This window comes from Clytia hemisphaerica, unplaced genomic scaffold (assembly GCF_902728285.1).
Source record: "Clytia hemisphaerica strain Z4C2 unplaced genomic scaffold, Clytia hemisphaerica genome assembly, whole genome shotgun sequence".
In the NCBI taxonomy this organism is placed as follows: Eukaryota; Metazoa; Cnidaria; class Hydrozoa; order Leptothecata; family Clytiidae; genus Clytia; species Clytia hemisphaerica.
This window is the reverse complement of record NW_027103421.1, coordinates 429,756-448,800: the sequence shown is the minus strand read 5'-3', so window position 1 is coordinate 448,800 and position 19,045 is coordinate 429,756. Positions and strand designations below refer to the sequence as shown.

General features: G+C 35.4%; 1 protein-coding gene across 1 annotated transcript in view; it reads right to left on the bottom strand.

The window, feature by feature from the left end:
* Positions 1–17,642, bottom strand: part of LOC136797795 (uncharacterized) — a 36,877-nt gene extending 19,235 nt beyond the window's left edge. The window contains exons 1-9 of the mRNA XM_067054380.1: positions 17,455–17,642; positions 16,511–16,582; positions 15,505–15,628; positions 15,045–15,121; positions 13,956–14,077; positions 12,205–12,361; positions 11,228–11,394; positions 5,426–5,499; positions 915–1,037 (exon numbers count right to left, since the gene is read on the bottom strand). Of these exons, the coding sequence (XP_066910481.1) occupies positions 915–1,037; positions 5,426–5,499; positions 11,228–11,394; positions 12,205–12,361; positions 13,956–14,077; positions 15,045–15,121; positions 15,505–15,628; positions 16,511–16,582; positions 17,455–17,571 (1,033 nt within the window). The 5' untranslated portion in view covers positions 17,572–17,642. The remainder of the gene's footprint in view (positions 1–914; positions 1,038–5,425; positions 5,500–11,227; positions 11,395–12,204; positions 12,362–13,955; positions 14,078–15,044; positions 15,122–15,504; positions 15,629–16,510; positions 16,583–17,454) is intronic.
* Between the last annotated feature and the right edge of the window lie 1,403 nt (positions 17,643–19,045).

Here is a 19,045-nt window from a genome sequence, read left to right as displayed (position 1 = left end):
CGTCCAAAATCGAAAAAAAGTTTTTTAGATATTTTTATTTCAAGCACTTATTAGTCTTATTATTTCAAATTATTTCTACAAATTTCCAGTTTTCCCTTGACCCATTCAACGAATTTAGGTGGGGGGCCAAAGAAATCATAAATCACTGGTACTTCATGTCCGTACCCACCACCTCGATTTAACCTCTTGCTAGTCAATAATAACCGTTTTAATAACCTTTCTCTTGTTCTTCTATGGCCTAGTGTCTGCAGATAAGTACTTTAGACCCCAATTTTGTATTTTCAAAATTGGAGCTCCGAGATCAAAAGTTTCTAAAAGGCGGACACTTCTAATTAGCGGACACTAACCCCTTTCCCCAATGGTGTCCGCTAATTAGAGGTTCCACTGTACTTTCTATTCATAAAAAAATTATTCAATGTCTCAACCGCCCCTAAAAGCCTAGTATGAATATAGGGTTAACGTTCATCTAACGTTATATGAGCGTTGTGAGCGTTAAATAAACGTTGAAACAACGTTGTGTGCCAGCTTGTGAAAGATCTTAAAGACAAGATTTTTATCGTGCTTCAAAATCCATCGAAGAAAAGGAAGGTTAGTCTAAAAGTGCTTTGAAACACGCATACCCATATGTTACTTATCCGGGGGGGGTGGGCACTCAAGGTAGATGATCTACCATACGTGCGGCCTTTAAGGGTGTATTTTCCGAGCTTCCCAAAATGTAGTGTAAGAGTCGAAATCAGCAAAGTTGAGCAAAATTGCACTCCAAAGGTGTGACCTTTCGAAAACCTGACCATATTTCGCCTGAAAATGGTAAAAAACTTCACTGTAAGGGTCCGATTTCAAAGGCCTAATTTTGGGCCGCATGTATGGTCGTTTTTCAATCGAGTGCCCCCCCCCCGGGTTACTTATAAACATACCAAGATATTTCATGTTGTAATCTTCTGATGTGATGAAAACACTGGCTTTGTTGGTGGCGCGTTCCATCAAACTTTTATCCGTGTAAATGGTGGATATTGTAAGCAAGCATTCATAAACTACGCCTAGAGAGATAAAAAGAAATCAAAGTAATATACCGGGTGCGCCACAAAAAAGTTTCTCTCTTTAAAACTAATTTTCTCGAAATCTAAAAGTTTTAAAATAACCATTTCTATTTCATTGGAAAGAAGAAAGATAAACTTAAATTTTGGTGTGTCATTTATTGAATTCGATTCATTAGATCAAAAGTCATACTCAATTGAATAAAAAAGTTACTTTCAGAAAATGCTCAAAAACGTTAAAAATCGACCTATCAAATTAAACAGAAGCATAGTTATATGATATATCAGTATTTTCGTTTCAGTCATTAAAAATGATAATTAGCTGTCTAAATGACCTTTTGTTATTTAAAGGAGGTTGAAGTTATTTAAAATAAGGTTGAATTTCAATGAAAGGAAGGAAATTCGTCAAAAAAGGCCAAATAATCTGGTAAAATTCATAAAAATACATCAAATATGGGTTTCGAGGTAGATCCAGCCTTACATAGACTTTATCCAGTCTAGAACCAAAAATCTAAGAAAAAATTCCCAGTAAAACCAAATTAGATTAATGTTGATGAGGATTTTAAACCCTTTCGACCCTTTCGTTTCGTTTCAAAATTTATGTGTTTTGTTACGGAAAAATGCTCTTAATTATGTAAAGGCTATTGCAATTGCCAAATTTAAAGTAAAAAATTTGATAGGTCGATTTTTGACGTTTTCGAGCACTTTCTGAAAGTAACTTTTTTATTCAATTGAGCATAACTTTTGATCTAATGAATCGAATTAAATAAATGACCCATCAAAATCTAAGTCTATCTTTCTTCTTTCCAATGAAATAGGAGTGGTTCTTTTAAAAATTTTAGATTTTGAGAAAATTAGTTTCAAAGAGAGAAACTTTTTTGTGGCACACCCGGTAGAATTACACTAACCTGGTCGAAAAACTAAAGTTTCATACTCAGCTCCGATCGGAGAGCACTACCATAGATTAATTAAGCCCCCACGGGCTAAATGTTGTGCTTCAAGCTTTTCTAAGCAAAAAATAGTGAATATCGCAATTTAAATACCAAAAATATTGCTGCTATTGTTTTCAAAATTTCGAAAACCCGTGAAGCTTCTTATTGGTCAAGCGCTTAAATTCTATTGCAATATCACGTGGCCTGGGTAGGAATTTCTACCTAGCCAAAGCACAACATCTATTATCATTACTTATTATCTAGCCCAGAAGCCTTGCGACGAAAACCAATGAAATATAAGCCCGAAGAGCTAGAAGCGAATCTTTCTCAAAAAATCTCAGGCAAGAAAAAGCAAAGCCTTTAAAATGTTCGCCGTATTTTTGATGACAGATTGAATCAAGCGATTTCCTTTATTTTCGAGTGGCACAGTTTTGAAAATCTGGCGGTAAATTTTATTTCCAATCCGGCATTTGCGTGAAATCCACGCGGACTTCGCTACGCTGAAAAGCCGTTGTAATCAGAAAATAGAACTCGCGAAAACTCGGATTAGAGAAGACTCTACACATTATATACAAATTTTACCTCATAAATACTTCCAAGATGTTTAAAAAGAAAAGAAAATCTATCTAAAAAAAATACTAGTCCGAATTATTTTTCTTCAGTCAAATCGAAGAAGAAAATTCCCCATATAGACTATAGATTTAAAATAAGTTTCCATAACTTGAAAATGACAAATTTAAAGACTATGATGCTTTTATTCACATAAAATATTTTCAGTTTTTTTTTTTTGCGGTTACCCTCTGTTGTTGGAATATTGTAAATCGAGCTGATAATAATATCCCAGACACATTTCCAATATATTGTCGGCACTCTCTAATATGTTATCAATATATTATCCATATATTTATTACCTGACAATATTTTATGTAGTGAAAAAAAATCAAAATATAATAGCCGCATTCTTTTTCAACGTTCAACACAATATATTGTGTAGTGTGTGTAGCCCTTTACGGGCTACTCAGACTACACAATATATTGACGAACAATATTTGGCAATATCGTTTTCGGACCGTAATTTACGAAGTAAATAACAGGTGCTCTATTATAAAAAAGAATTTTCTTTCTGTAAACAGTCCCCTATATTGTTGGAAAATTGCAAATCAAGCTGACAATATATTGCGGACATCTTTTCAATATATTGCCGGCACTCAGCAATATATCATCAATATATTGTCTGACAATATATTGTGTAGTGTATGTAGCCCTTTAGGGTTGTCTATAGACGTAGCCAATATCTACGGAAATTTCAAAATTCATTTCAAAATTACGCTACGTTATACGTGACATTTCCTCTGGTACAGAACGCAACGTCTTATGGACATTCAATGAACGGTTTTAAGACCTTTGGACGTCCTAGAAACGTACATTAGACGTCCAAAAGACGTTTGTGCCCATTGGGAGTTACTAAGCGTGGTACCATATTTGTGGTTATATTGGGCTGTTCCATTAAGTCTTGAAGTGCCGATCTTTTTTTTCACACCTCGACCTATTTGCCAGGGCATTTTTTCACAACTCGACCTATTTGCCGAATGTGGCGTATGCCGACATGGGCAAAAGGTAGCGATTTTCACTTCATTTTTTGAAGGATATATGAAGTATTCGCCAAGAACTATAATTTTGAGTTGAACAGTGTAGAATAGTTATTTTTCAACATCAAAAAGTTTTAACTATTCATTTTTTTTCATTTCAAACCATCTAATACAAAATCTTTGTTGAAGTGTTAAATTTTGCGGCAAAGAAATGGAAAGTGCTCATGTCGGCAAATCCCGACATCGGCAAAGAAATCGAAAGTGCCCATGTCGGCATATACCGACATCGGCAGTTAAAGGGTAAAAACCATACAGAGGGGGGGGGGGGGTGGACGAACCTTTTCAAGTTGAAATAAAATTATTGATAATGTGTGGATATACCCTGGAAAGTGGCAAAATTTGCAAAAATACCCTTGGAAAGAATTTCTTTCATACTTTAAGGTGAGGGTGGACGAACTAAAATAGATCCTTTATCCCTGGAACTTTCAGAATAACTTTTTTAAACCCCCCCCCCCCCCCCCCGGGGAAAAATGAAAAAACACCCCCTGGAATTTTTTCTCGGATTACCTTCTTGAAATGTTCGTCCACTCACCTGTACGGATATAAAATGGAATGGCCCATTGGAGGTTATCTGGCATCCAGATGGTGAAATTTTCATCCGACAAGCTAAAGCTCTGAAGGTCGGGAAAATTTTCAACATCTGGAAGGTTTACATTACGGAATTTTGCGAGACCGCGTCAAGAATTTTGCAGCAGGAGATCTGGTAACCCAGCCCTCGTTTTCGGGTATTGGCGGGTCCAAGCGAAATATTTTTAGGTTTACGGGCAAGGGCTGTTGAACCCGACTGGGGTGCGACACATTAAAGGATCAAAGGCCGACTATCATTCCTCTCCGATGGGAAATTGGCCCACTCCCTTTAGAGCTTTAGCGTGGGCAGCCGCCGATCCGCCATCGGAATATCGGATAACATTGGAGGGTTGACACGTACATCCTTTAGGAGAATAGGCTTTATTGAAGTTTGTTTTTATGAATGAAGGCCGGTCTCCACTTTCGCGCGAAATGGGCGCCAGTTTTTTATTGCCTGAAGAAAAGATTACATCATAAAAAAGTTTCGCGCGAAGGAAGTTCAACTTTTTTCATCCGTTACGTCAATTTCGACCAATGGAATTGCTTCATTTTTCAACCGACCAATGAGCTTACAAAAAAGTCAAAAAGTTTTGGCTCATGTCGCACGAGAGTGGAAACCAGCCTTGAAGTAAAAGATTTTCCTCAAAAGTGTACCATAGCTACAATCAGCGTCAAAATATTTGGCACTAAAGGCGAAACTCCCTCCACATTTTAAAACCGCAAGTGATTTTTATAAAGTGCTTACTTACGGTTGGGGAGTAAAGTTTGAACTCCTGAGTTGTAACATGAGACTTATAACTTAACAAAAGTTAGGATCTCAGGATTTAAAATTGTTCAAATAAGGCTGGGACATAGCCTAGAAGCCACTAAATCGAAATATCCAATGAAATAAAGTGGAAGTGAAACTAAATTCTAAAGTATTTTGACGATGATTGTATTGCAGGAAGTCATCTCCTTAACAGCTTAAAGTGCTATAAAAATGATTAATGATGCATTTTTGAATACTTCTCAAGTTGATAGATTAGTTTGGCTCTCTGTTCAATGAAAAATAGCGAGAATATGGAGAAAAAAATCAACGAAAACTTTGCCATTCGCGAAAAGTTATTACCGCGAAATAACTTGAAAACCTCGATTTGCGAAAACAAAAACTTCACGAATTTGCTCATTCTGGAGAATTTTTCCCGTTATAAGATTCGCCAATAAAATCCCTTATTTTGAATCAAAAAGATTGAATAAGACTTACTACAGCCGATAGTTTGATCTGTGTTAGTGGTTTCAAGACATTGCCTTAAGATCTCGTACATCTTTTTGCTTTCTCTGAAACAAACAAAAATTTTTATTAGCAATCGACGCTGATTTTGGTCCTCCTTTGGAAGTAAGGACGGCTGATAAAAATTTTGAAATTTCAAAAAAGACCTCTTTGGCTTTTTGGTCAGGGAAGCTTTAAAAAGTTTTTACGTTTTACGTTTTTTAAAAGTATTTTACGTTTTACGACAGATGAAAATTTTGAAATTTCAAAAAAGATCTCTTTGGCTTTTTGGTCGGGGAAGCTTAAAAGTTTTTACGTTTAAACGAAAAAGATAACAAAATCTTGTCCTCCGTCTTTATGCAAAAAAAATCAGAAAAAAATAATGAAGCAATTTCACAAAAAGTCCAAAAAACTCCATTTTCAGGCACTTTGCCCAAAAATTTTCTTAAAAAAAATTGGGTTCCGTCACTTTTTGAGTATTGTCAATTTGTATTACTATGCAAAGAATAAGAAAAACTAATGAGCCAATCCCGAGGAAAGCTGGTAACAGACGAACGAACGAACGAACATCAGTTAATTTAAAGGACCTCCGTGGTAGGTCCAAAAAGGAGAAAATAAAAATATAAATTGGTGTGGATGAAAAGAGAGGTAGGGGTATAGAAAGAAATGAAATTTGGAAATGCCATCCTAGAACACCTAGCCTGAGATCAGATTGGGATTTTTTTCTGCCCACCACGCTGAAGCTCTAAAGAATGGGTGAAAACATAACAATCTGACGAATATGCAATCTCGAAATCGTAAGGGCCGCGTTTGTCTAAAAGGACTAATAGGAATAACAACAAAGTTGCGTGACTGTGTTTATGAATAGGGCGCAGTATCAGTTTTTAATTTTCTGGCGCACAACAAGATTCTTGGTGTAGAATTTTCCGCGAGAGGACTATTTTCCTCAGATGTATAATTTTCAAGCGCCTTCAGAGGTTTACCGTGCGCGTTATGAACAACTGTTATCAGGTTAAGAACACCGGGATATGATTTGAGGTGTAACTCCAAGTTTTATTTGAAAACCAGCCGCCGACGCGTATTTTTTTCCGTCAGCGGTCTAAACCCAACTTCAGCGGTCGAAACCCAGCTTAGCGGTCGAAGCCCAACCTAACGGCCGAAACCCATTTTACCGGTCGAAACCCATGTTGGAAATGGAAGGGGGATTTTTTAGCGACCGAAACCCAACGCAGGTGAGTAAACAAACTCACAGTTGAATGATTCTTTTGTTGCTTCTTTTTTTGATGATTCGTTTGGTTTGGCATGAGAGATGCAATCTCTTCTCTTAGGACATTTTATCAACTTTGATCATGCTAGGTATATTTGAAAAATTAAACCGCCTCACTTTGTAGACCGATCGACCGCCTCACTTTGTAGACTTTGTAGACCGCCGACGTTGTAACCGACCGCCTCAATTTTGTAGAACGCGACCGACTCACTTTTTTAGACTTTTTTGACCGACTCACTTTTTAGACCGACCGACTCACTTTTTAGACCGACCGACTCTCTTTTTAGACCGACCGACTCTCTTTTTAGACCGACCGACTCTCTTTTTAGACCGACCGAATCACTTATTAGACCGACCGACTCACTTTTTAGACCGACCGACTCACTTTTTAGACTGACCGACTCACTTTTTAGACCGACCGACTCACTTATTAGACCGGCCGACTCACTTTTTAAACCGACCGACTCACTTTTTAAACCGACCGACTCACTTTTTAAACCGACCGACTCACTTTATAGACAGACCGACTCACTTTTTAGAACGACCCACCGACTCACTTTTTAGAATCTACTCTCGGGTGCCTAAAGCCGGGGGGGGGGGGGGGGGGCCGCTAATTAATTTTTCGAAAATTTTCCACCCAGGACATTCTTATTCCAACCCCCCCGCTTATTGATTTTTGGGAAATTTTTTTTTGAAAGTTCCCTCTTTTGCCCTGATTCTGCTGTATCAGCCTCCTTTTTGACATTTTTATTCCAACCCCCCCTCGCTTTTCTCCTACCTTTAGAAGCAATGCTTCACTAACTGTCAGCTAATTAGAGCGAGGAAAAGCAGTGGGAACCTTAATTTTCTGGGAAAAGAAAGTTACTAGTGTTTACTATACTAGTATCTCAGGGGTTAAAAAGTAAACATATACACATTTCAAGAGCCCTTATTTCTAGTACTAAATATCTCTTGAATGAGATCAGACTTTTTTCGCCTTTTATGGCAAAGAAACTGATATCCTTTTATAAGTTAATTAATACTTTATTTATGGTATTGTGGGCAGTAAGCGGAGGAACAAAACATGTTTTGTCCTACTGGAAGAGGCAATAGAAAAAATTTTCAATTCTTGGATTCAAATATCTGCTTATTTAGGGTGATTTTTTTAGTGAAAACCGATTTCATAACAAGCCCTGTACTGTCGGGGGATCGAGAAATATTTAATTACTGGTGAAGTTAGGGTGTGATTGAAAATATATATTTTCAAAACGATAAGTGGGGAGACTATAAAAAGCAATAAGAACTACATTGACTATAGTATTTTATCATATAGAAAAGTCAAGCAAAGATTAAAAATATAAACAAAGATGGGGAAATGCGATTCATGCATAGATGGAAAATGTAATGAGGATTACGACTACAGATACCAATGTGATGCCCCTAATCGTTGCACGTGTACTTGCCAAGAATCTGAAGGCAAGACGTTTGCTAAAGCAGGATTTTCAATTCTTGGAGGTGCTGGTGCCATAGCAGGTGGTATCGCGCTTACAGCATTGACAGGTGGTTTAGGGGCAGTTTTTGGTGGCGCCGCTTTGATTGGTGCCGGAACATCAATGATTAAAAAACCAATTGTCAAGAAAGTTTCTGGAGAGCGAATGACAGGTGGTAATTATGTTGCACATGTGGTTATTGGCAGTGCTTTTTCAACTGTAACGAAGATTTAACATTTACGCAGCATTTTTATCACAATTGTATTGTTTCTACCACGACCCAATTAAACTCAGTTTTTATAATTCAATTTTGTAAACATGTGCAGAAAACAAAAAATAAAAGAGTTGTTGATGGCAGAAAAGCCATCTTTAATGAACTTGAACATTTAGTTTTAATTATGTTTAATTTGTAATCCCGGTGTATATAAGTTCTTTGGTTAAGTGTCTTTTCATTTCATTGCGTCTCATGAGGCTTCTTTGTTTTGCATTGCGTCACATTCCCTTGCGTCTAGATAATTGCCCCTCATGGGAAATTAGATTGAGTTCATATTTTGTAACTATTTTGTTTGTAAACTAGTTCGACACAGAGAGAGTAAGAGAGCATTTTTATGTGTTGTGCTAGTGGAAGCAAAATCATTTTTACTGTCGTTTTTACAAGAACTTGAGAACTCGACTTTACATTTTTCGCTGTCTATTTTCTGTTTGGATTTCTAGTTTGTTACTTTTAAGTTCTTAATATTTCGACCAGTCATTAATAAAACCTTTTCACAGCCACAAGAGTAACCAATAAAATAGTAAAAAATCCTTCTTCGTAATACAGTCAAAGCTTTAAGCTTTTTTCACATGTACGTAAAATTTTACTTAAGACCTAAGTAGAGTTTGCTTACGTTCAAAAAGTTTCGAACGGAAGGAAAAGTCACGTAAGACGCTCTTAATCAACAAAAACTCTACCATAATGTCGAAGAAATTCCCAAAAGACAGCCTTATGAACGATTTTCCGTAAGGTCTAAAGTAAATTTTACGTGCATATGAAAAAAGCTTAATGTGAACTCAAATGGGAATTCCAATATGCTCGAATTACGGAGAGATTCGAATTGTAGAGATTACCAGGCGTTACACTTTTACGGGAACTAAGAATAACTTCGAATGATGCAAAATAATAGAAGTTCGAAATATCAAGAGTCCACAGTATTTTAGAAGAACTCAAAAATCTACTTTACCAAAACCCTGATAGGTAGGCATTTTTTCAATTGTACACGTTTTTTTTTATTAGAACACCTAAAATTTGGCTGAGCCTGGATGTGCTTATTTTCTATGTGCTTTGGACAATATTTGACTAAGTTCGGTTAAAACTGCTTAAAAAGAGGAAAAATTGTAGATTCTTGTCATTTTTTTCCAAACTGAGGCTGGGCACGTTCTTACGATATTCTTAATTTTTGACGAATTTCAGCCTCAATGTTCTTATAAACTGGGTTCTAATAAAAAAAAACGTGTATTTGGTAAAAATTCAATTTGGTGAAAAGGGAAATGTTTTAGGATATAATACTTGAAAAAAATGACCCTGTTCTTCTGTTTTTTTTTAAGCTTCCTAAGCCTCGCTGTAAATTTTTTCAAGACTCAAAATACTGTAATATTTAAAAAATGTGTGAAACGGAACTCTACAGCAAGAAGTCGAGGACCACAAAAAAATTAAGTTTTTATACCTATGACGTCATCAAAATGGTCGATTTTTTAAGGTTTTTCTTAAATCTATTCAAGTTTAACCATGGCGTTCTAGAACACCATAAGTTAAAGGCATTTTGTACCATCTGACAGGGCCATGGATATCTTATATAAAACACTAGATAGAGTTATTCTGTATTTCCCAAACAACGTCAGGTAAAGCAAAATAATGCGCCAGTAGGCCACAGTAGGTCACAGTCACAGTCACTTCCCGATCCCGACTTCAAGATTCAAGGATCTCGCAAGCTAAATTGTGACATCATTTCATCCAAGAAAGCGAATTATTTTGCTTCAAATAGGATAGGAAAAACTCTATCTAGTGTTTTATATGAGATATCTGTGGACAGCGCAGATCCATGATCACACCGTAAAACACTTCGTTTGAGCATAACAAATGATATGTTTGTATGGTAAAGTTACTTTAGTGAGATAAACTTTCGCGGGGATTAAATTTCGCGGATTTCGCGGATTTGGGTGTCATCCGCGAAAATCCGCTAAATTAAATTCCAATGGAAATTTGGGAAAATATTTCAAATCAAAACTCAAAATATGTCAAATAAATACTTTTTGAATGGTTACTTGCATCAAAAAAGCGCAAATAATGTATATTTCAACAACCAATATGCACGATTTGACAGTATAAAGATAAAAAATCGTGAAAATATTGCCACACAATAGTGGCAGCCGCGAAATTAAGTCCCCAAATTTTTGAATTTCGCGGATAGGCTCAACCGCGAAATTTAATCCCCGCGAAATTTTATCCCATTAAAGTAATGCAGTTTTGAAAAAACTGAAATAGGATCCCTTACGCTCCTTGAGTAGCCAGTGCCTTCCCACAAACCAAAATTTTTCTTTATCTTTCGTGATAAAAAAGCGTTTTTTGTCTAACAGGCTAGTCCTTGAGTTGTTTGTTTCTTGAATTTTTTATTAAAAGATCAGAAAGTTGATCATATTCGAACTTTTTTGCTTATCATGTTTTTAGCCTCTCTCGTCCAAAAGTTCCTAAATTCAATATAATACATATATTAGTGTGCAAAATTTTAGAGCTTTTCATTATATGCACCACTGGAAAGTCTTTAAAATTTTTAAAAGGGTGGAAGACTCTCCAGTGGTGCATTTCTATCTGAGCTAAGCCGCGAAATGCATGATGGAAAACTACCCAATAATTAGCCAATAACTTGGGGCCTGGAATTCCCGAATTTTTTTCCCGAGTTATTTTTTTTCCCGAGTTATTTTTTCCGAGTTATTTTTCCCAGTAATTTTTGTGATGACGTCATAATTACATCACAAAAATGTAATTATGTTGTCGCATGCAAAATAACTAACCCAATAACTCACCCTAAATCATCAGTGCCAAGTAGAGCTAATATTTTGAGTAGTAGAATCTGCATCCAGGGTGCGGCATACCCTTTGTAATTAAACTCCTCTGGTAAGCGATGATCCAAGATTTGTTTCAAAATGTTGACAAAGGTTGATGTCAATTTCTTGTATTTGAAAGGATCACACTAAAACAATAAGTAAAAATCGAAAATTTAGTTCGGCAGTCTCCGTAACTGGAACATGCAAGGGGAACAAAAAATTGTTTGGGTTATGTAGTAAGGTTTATGAGGCATTGTTAACTGAAGGGACCGACTTTCCAACGAGGCTTTTCTCTTTGAAATAACCTGTTTCTCGCCCTTTTGAGCCTATAATAATAATAGGGTTGAAATATCTGAAGAATAGATAAGATTACTTATCCATCTTTTCGGGTCTTCTACCGGTAGGTTTGGCGACCTCGGGGCGCTTGAACCCATGTCGACCTGTGTTTTAACTCACCAAAAGTCGAAATTGACTTTTTTTGTTAGTTTTTTTTTTAATTTGATTGTTTGAAGTTATAGAATTATAGAGCATTTTGATGGGTTAATAACGATACACTTACTTTTATTAAAAAACCCGTTTGAAAGATGAAAAACAAACAAAACTTAATTTTGTATGCGTTTACAACACCACCGCAGGGTGTCTACGGAATTTTTTTCACCATTTTCAAGGTTTTTTTTGGCAATATTTTATAGTCATTTTTCAAGATTTTTTGGACCATTTATTGGGTATTTTCAAAGTTTTTCACAACTTAAATTGATTTAAATAGTACGAACATCACCGTTCTTGACGAGGTGCAAGAGAGGCTATTACCAGCATTTGGTCCAGAAAAATGATTGCGAGCGATGCGAGCGAGAAAATCTTTTGGAGCTTTAGCAACGACAAAACTATACTGTCACAATCATGCCTTTTCAAGGTTTTCAAGAAATTTTTTCACATAACAAGAAAAAGGGAATTACCTGAATGAGATCATAATAAGCGATCAAACTACTTTGCATAACTGACGGATCAGTATCAAACAGATATTGATTAAACGTCGACACAAAATCGAACGCGTCAGGATTCAATTTCCAAAATCTGTAAAAAACCATTAAAGTTTTTTTGCGCACTACATCCCTAGAAAAGAAAAAGAAGGTACCGTAAGTTGGTCTAAAGTCGACACCCCTCTTCTAATTTAGATACACTTCTTTAGAGATAGGAATAATAAAAAGGCCGGGATCATCGTTATACAAAGGATTTTTTTTTCCTTTTTGATCGCTATATTATAAAATAGTTTCAATCAGCGATCCAGACGTGTCGAAATCAAAAGAGGGATGTCGACTTTAGACTCAACTTACGGTAGATACTTTGCATTATATTTTTTCAACAAAAACAAGTATGAAAAAGTCTAAAGCTAATGTGACACTTTGAATTGCAATGACCGGATATTAATCTTATTGTCCAACGAATGCATTTTTAAAATATTTCGAAAGCCCAAATTCAAATCTTATTGATGTTAATAATAATTTATTATTAACATCAATAAGATTTGAATTTAATGAATAATAATAACAATAAGGTAGTAAAGTCTCAGACATAATGACGTTTACTACGGTGGTGGTGTGACGAAAATTCGAAAAAACTTTTTACTACCCAGGGTAGTTAAATACTAAAGTGGGTGGTATCTATGTGTTAAATGTTGAAAATTTTACTACCTGGGTAGTTAAAACTGGTAAAATTCGCAAACTTTAAGCTATTTTTGTGATTCTTTTAATTTTTTGAATAACTTTTCTGAAAAAATCTGAAAATTTTTATAACTTGGAAAAATTTTCTGTTGGAAAGTTGTTTGCTGCAAACAAAACGAGATTTTTTGTCAATATAAAAAAAGACTTTAATTCTAAGGGCAAAACATTAATTTTTGCACAAAGTGAAAAATGTGTCACAGAAATAATATTTTTTAGCTCTTTTTGTAAAATCAGTCCGAAAAACAACCAAAAATAGGTGGTCTTTATGACAAATTGTCTCAAAAACTTTTACTACCAGGGTAGTAAAATACCTCTTCCAAGAGTCTGGGTGGTGGTATGTAAAAATTCGTAAAAATCCTTTTACTACTCATATATATGTCTGAGATTTTACCGACCCCCCCCCCCCCTGGAGAGGGGAGGGTTGAAGGGAAAAAATAAATAGAAAGTTCTGGTCTCAAAAATCAGTTTTATTGACAATTGAATCATGCTTGATGGTGGGCATTGCTCATTTTTAAATGAAAAAACAACCAATTATAAGGAAAAAGTCCGATGAAAATCTGCAAAAGCGGCGATTTCCGGCATATTTCCGGCATTTTCGGCCGGAAAAGAATTTTTCTCAAAAATTGGACTCGGCCATGTTTTGGGCATTGCTAATACGCATCTTTGTGCAAAAAATCTGAAAAAACTAATGATGAAATCTCGAGAAAATGCCAAAAAAACGGTTTTTCCGGCATATTTTCGAAAATCGGGCTCCGTCATATTTTGGGCATTACTATTTTGCATCATTGTGCCAAAAATCAGAAAAAACTAATGAGCCAATCTCGAGAAAAGCTGGTAACAGACGGACGGACGGACGGACGAACAAAGGTAGGTCCAAAAATGACGCGTTCTTTAGAAAAAGTAACAAAATTGTTTTATTACGGGTTAACGACCAATCAAATCAAATAAGAGCTTGTAAAAACTCAATATCGTCCCAAAGTAATTACCTTTTATCTTTCAAAAGATTTTGCAGTAATGGAAGAACAGCTTGCATCATATCACTGTAAACTAGTTTGGATGCAGCAAACAGTCCAAAGCAGATATTCAAAACATTAGAACTTTGCAAATCCTAAATAAAAAGTAAAACAGATACTAAATGGAAATATTACTTAAGGCTTGGGGACACGATTTCGCGTTGGTGCAATGCAACATGCTCCATCCCACCAACACAAGAGAAAAAGTTCGTGTCCCATGGTTTCTTTTAATGTTTCATTGGACAAAAAGTGAGGGAAATACCCGAAAGATACGCTGATTTTGTCCCTGGGACAAAAGTGAGAGACACACAAATGTCATTAAAAGTGTTGTCGATTTCATATTTACTGGTAGAAAGAAAAATGGGGTGGGACACGAGAAAGCGTTTCAGGTTGGTGGGATTTGGTGGGATGGAGCATGTTGCATTGCACCAACGCGAAAAAAAATTCTCCTGTCCCCAAGCCTTTAGTAATATTTCTATCTTGTTCTGCAAAGATATCTGTTAACATCATATATTATTTACTTTGAGGACCATTATATGATGAATAGTCATTATGTGACCATTATTGATAACAGAAAACACTTATTGTCGCAGATCAGGGTTGGACCATAGATTATTGCTCAGAGAATAAATATGGATAACTGTTGAATTCTTGACATTCATGACGTAAAATCATTTACACAGAAACACACGAAAAACACGGGGCGTTTTCGACCAGTTTCATTGTTTTTTGTCCAGTGTGTCCGTATAAAAAGATTACGTCATGAATAGCAAGAATTATAAATGAGACCATGTTCACACGTTTCTGTTCTGTTTCGTTCCGGTTTGATTTTCGTTACGGATTGAGTATGTTCATATTGTTTCGGAACAAGAAAACGGAGCAGTTCCGCTCCGATAAAAAAAGTGGAGCGTAACCGTTTCGATCTGTTTTGCTTTGTAACGTCTTCTTTTTTGACGTTTCGAATTTTGACGTTCACACCTTGTTTGGAACGGAACGGAACGGAACCGTAACGTCTGAACATGGTCTGAAACTTTCTTTATTTTTTGAAAGAATGTGACGTACTCTTTGTATGGAGCTCATGTTCATCATACGTTCCGTTTCATTCTCTTCATTCAAAAACAATCCCAAAGCTGTATATGCTAAAAATAAAAAGATTGAAAAAAATGCTTTTAATGTATGAGATGCCAAACCACCAAAATAAACAAGAAGCAGATTATTTAATAATCTAAATAAAAAAGATTCTAAAGCTCCTCATTTCTATCAGGTAGACCTTAAACTTTGGGATAAACCATTGAAGGAGATGTAACTTCGATTTAAGTCACGTCAAGTAAGAGTTGATTATGATAAGAGAACCAGAACTGGCCAGAAAGGTAACTCCTAGACGAAAGGAAATTGTAGTTTTCTTTTGTTTGGGAGTACATTTCTGGCCAGTTCTTGCTCTTATCATAATCAACCTTTCTTTGATGTGCCTTGACGTGCCTTGAATTGTAGTTTCCAGGCAGTTCCGAATTTCCAAACTTACAGACTCTTTTGTACATCAAATCTTGTTGCTGAGCATTCTTTACAGTCTCCATGTTTGCAAAAGATACATCTTTACCAAGCATATCACAATAAATAAGCTTGACAAATTGTTCTTTTCGTTGTTTCTACAAAACAAAAAGCAAAGCTCTGAAGATTATGAAAGAATTGTTGATGAATTTTGATTAAGTTTCTAACAAAACAATTCATTCAAAAATTAAAGAATTTGTTACGACGAACATCAAACATTGTGGAAGCGCTCGGATGTTCTTAAGCCTTAAATATTCTTAAAAATATTCTTATTTTCAGTATTTAAAGAGTACTTAAGTACAAATTTCCAAAAGAATTCTTTGTTCCTAATGTTCTTGTATACTTTATTCTTATAAAGAATTTTGCATCGTCATTTAAGAGTTAGCGAGTAAATAGGTTCAAAGAAAATTGTAAGGTAACTTAGATGCAATAAACACAACAGCAATAAAAGAGAAAGCTGATTCAAATGTTAAAACTTGAGTATTTGGATGGGTCACAGGCAAGAAACAACAAAAATCACGAGGCAGAGTTTGATGATGTAAAAGTACTTTTTAGAGAAAGGAATTTCAAAATGAGTAAATTCAAAGAGGCACTTGCAATTAAGGAACACAAAACTAATTTACTAAATAAAAAAGAAGAAATTAAACTTTTATCCAACATATGGGAAAATCTTTTATAATCATTTTATTGTCTTTATTAATGATTTTATTGTTCATAAGAGTAACTTAATTAATTTTTTATCTAGGGAATAAAAATAATTTTTAATCAAATGTCTGAAGATGCTAGATGTTATATGATAGGTTTTTTTATGAGTTATGTTAGATCTGAAGATGCTCTACCATAGAGTAGGGAGAAAATTTATCAATAAATAAATAAATTTTTGTTGTTTCTTGCCTGTGATCCATCCAAATACTCAAGTTTTAATAATGGAAAGGCAATCACTGAAGAGTTTGATTCAAATGATTGTAATCAAAACTCACCTCTGAATTGACCGGCTTTAGAATGGCAATTTTCAATCTTTCCACTTCTAAGCTTATGATACGATCTTCCTCCTAAAAGAGAAAAGAAAACAAAACTGATGGAATTTTTTGTAGTATATTATTTTAATGAAATTTCAATGAAAAGGAATTGAGGCTAAACTCATAGGGGACTATGAATTTCGAAACAGGAGTTTTTGAATTTAAATGGGAGAATACACCTTTCCTGTAATTCAAACTTCTCAGAAATGGCCCAGGAAAATGTGCGCTCCACCATTGTGTATAAAATTGTTTGGGAGGTAAACAAACGCATTTTTGGCCAAAAGGGGTTAGCGAAAGTGGATTTACAGCTTCTAACTTTTGATATCTCCTTTTGGAAAAAAAAATTTCAGGGTAGTATAATATCATGAGGGGATTTTGATAGACAGAACTTAAGAAAAGCTCAAAAAACCAACTTTCCCTAAGGAAAATGCAGGCAAAAACGGGTTTGTTTACCTCCAGAGGCCAAACGGTGGAGAGCAGCAAAATAATGGGCCCGCATCTGTTTTGCAAATTACAGGAAAGGTGCATTGAAAAATAAGTATAATTCCAAAAAGAATTAAGTAATATAAAAAAAACAAGAAATAATATAGCTACAATCACCCTTGATATATATTGACAATATTTCACTTTGTTCTCATTGGATTTTTCGATTTGGGAGGGGCAGAGTGGCTTCCAGGCTATATCCTCAGCCTTGATGGAACTTTATTGAGCATTTAGATCCTGAGATCCTAAGGTCCAAAGTCTTAAAAGTCTCCTGCTAATACTCTTTTTTTCCAACCTTTCTTTAAAGCACTTAAATTCACTAGTGGTTTTAAAAGTTTGAGCGAATTCCCCTTTTGTGCCAAATATTACGGTGGTGATTGTAGATATTATCATAAACATAAACAAAAAAAAAAGCAATGTACCGTTTTAGACTTCGAATCTGCTATATCTTTCACAAATTGTTGAAACGATTGAGTAAATTTGGAAGCAAAAGTTGAGTAAGGGCTCAATGAAGGTATGTTATCTATTCCAGGTGTCATCTTGCCACTTGATTTCAATGAAATTAGTGTTTGATTTCAATTATCTATGATTTTAATATTTCTATTTATTTTTTCTATTGTCAATTTTCAGTTGAAATAAAGAAATAAGAAATTGAGTGAGAGTAATTTTAACATAAGGATAACCATTTATTATCATTAAACTTCAAAACACAGCATAAGAAGCAAAAAATATATCGTACATATATTTTGTTTGTGATGTGCCAAGGAAAGTTTTTCAAAGTTGATTCAATCAATGATATATGATTTATTTAACAGAGACTTCTAAATTGTACGGGTGAAGTGGGTGTGTTGGTTGAGTGGGTGTGTGAGTGAGTAGGTGCATGAATCAAAGATTGTTGTAACCGATCAACTGACTTTAGCTTATGTGCAAGCTTGTAGCATTGGGCGCAAAGTTCAAATATATGTCTTTCCCTCAAATTATATATGAAGAGTTAGGGCTATATTGTCAGTCTAAGCTTTATATCCTATATCAGGATTAGAAACTAGGCTAGACTTCCCTCTTTGAATCTATCCTTTTACAACAATACAATGTTGACAAGTTGACACAACACATTGACAAGTAATGTGAGAGAAGTTTATATCGAAATCTGCAACAAAAACGAAAGTGGTCTCTTCTACGGATTGCTTCCCGGTGCTCCTTTGCAGCTGTTTATCAAATGTCCACCAATGAGGTTGCCGCATTTCAAACACCACTTCTTTTTGGCACCCTTGGTCTCTCAGTGCCTTGCAGGACAGACGGCTGTAAAATCTCACCCTTCATATATTTTTTTCATTTCGTGATCCTAAGGCTTAGGTTTTTTCTCATTTTCAATTTACTGAAGAAAGCGGGAATTTGAAGCGAGAGTTAGATTGTCAACAAAGTGCCATAAAAAATCATAGAATTTATTTATTTATAGTAATATATTTCGCAGGTCTATCGACCTCTATGAAATAATCATATTTTAACATTTTGTAGGCGCACAGTTGGCCTCTAAATCAGTCGTCTTTACAATATTTCATTTTCAGTAACGCGTAAGTCACAGCAGATCTTCTTGAAATAGAGTCTAGTCCGAGGACTTCCTCTAACCTTTATTTGACTGCCATCCTTTTGTAACTTTGTCTTCTCTTTTGCGTTCCTATGCCATTCTTTGATGGTTTCGCGTTCTTTTTTAGAAAAATCATCGGTTACTCGTAAATCAGTTACAATTTTCTTTAGCTTGTGGACTGATGCTAGAATCTGACGTTTCTCTTCCTCATTCCTTAACACAACTTTTAAGGGTCGCCAACGTTTCGTCCTGAACATCTCGTCCTTTCGAGCTCCTATTCTTTCTGCGCTGACGATGTTTACCTTTAGTCCCATTTGGTTGCTCACAAATTCTTCGACGTAATCTTTATCACTTGTTCGCTGTTCTTCAAGGGTTTCATGTTTGAGTTCATCAATGTTGTGAACAATGATATTGCACTTTGTCAGGTT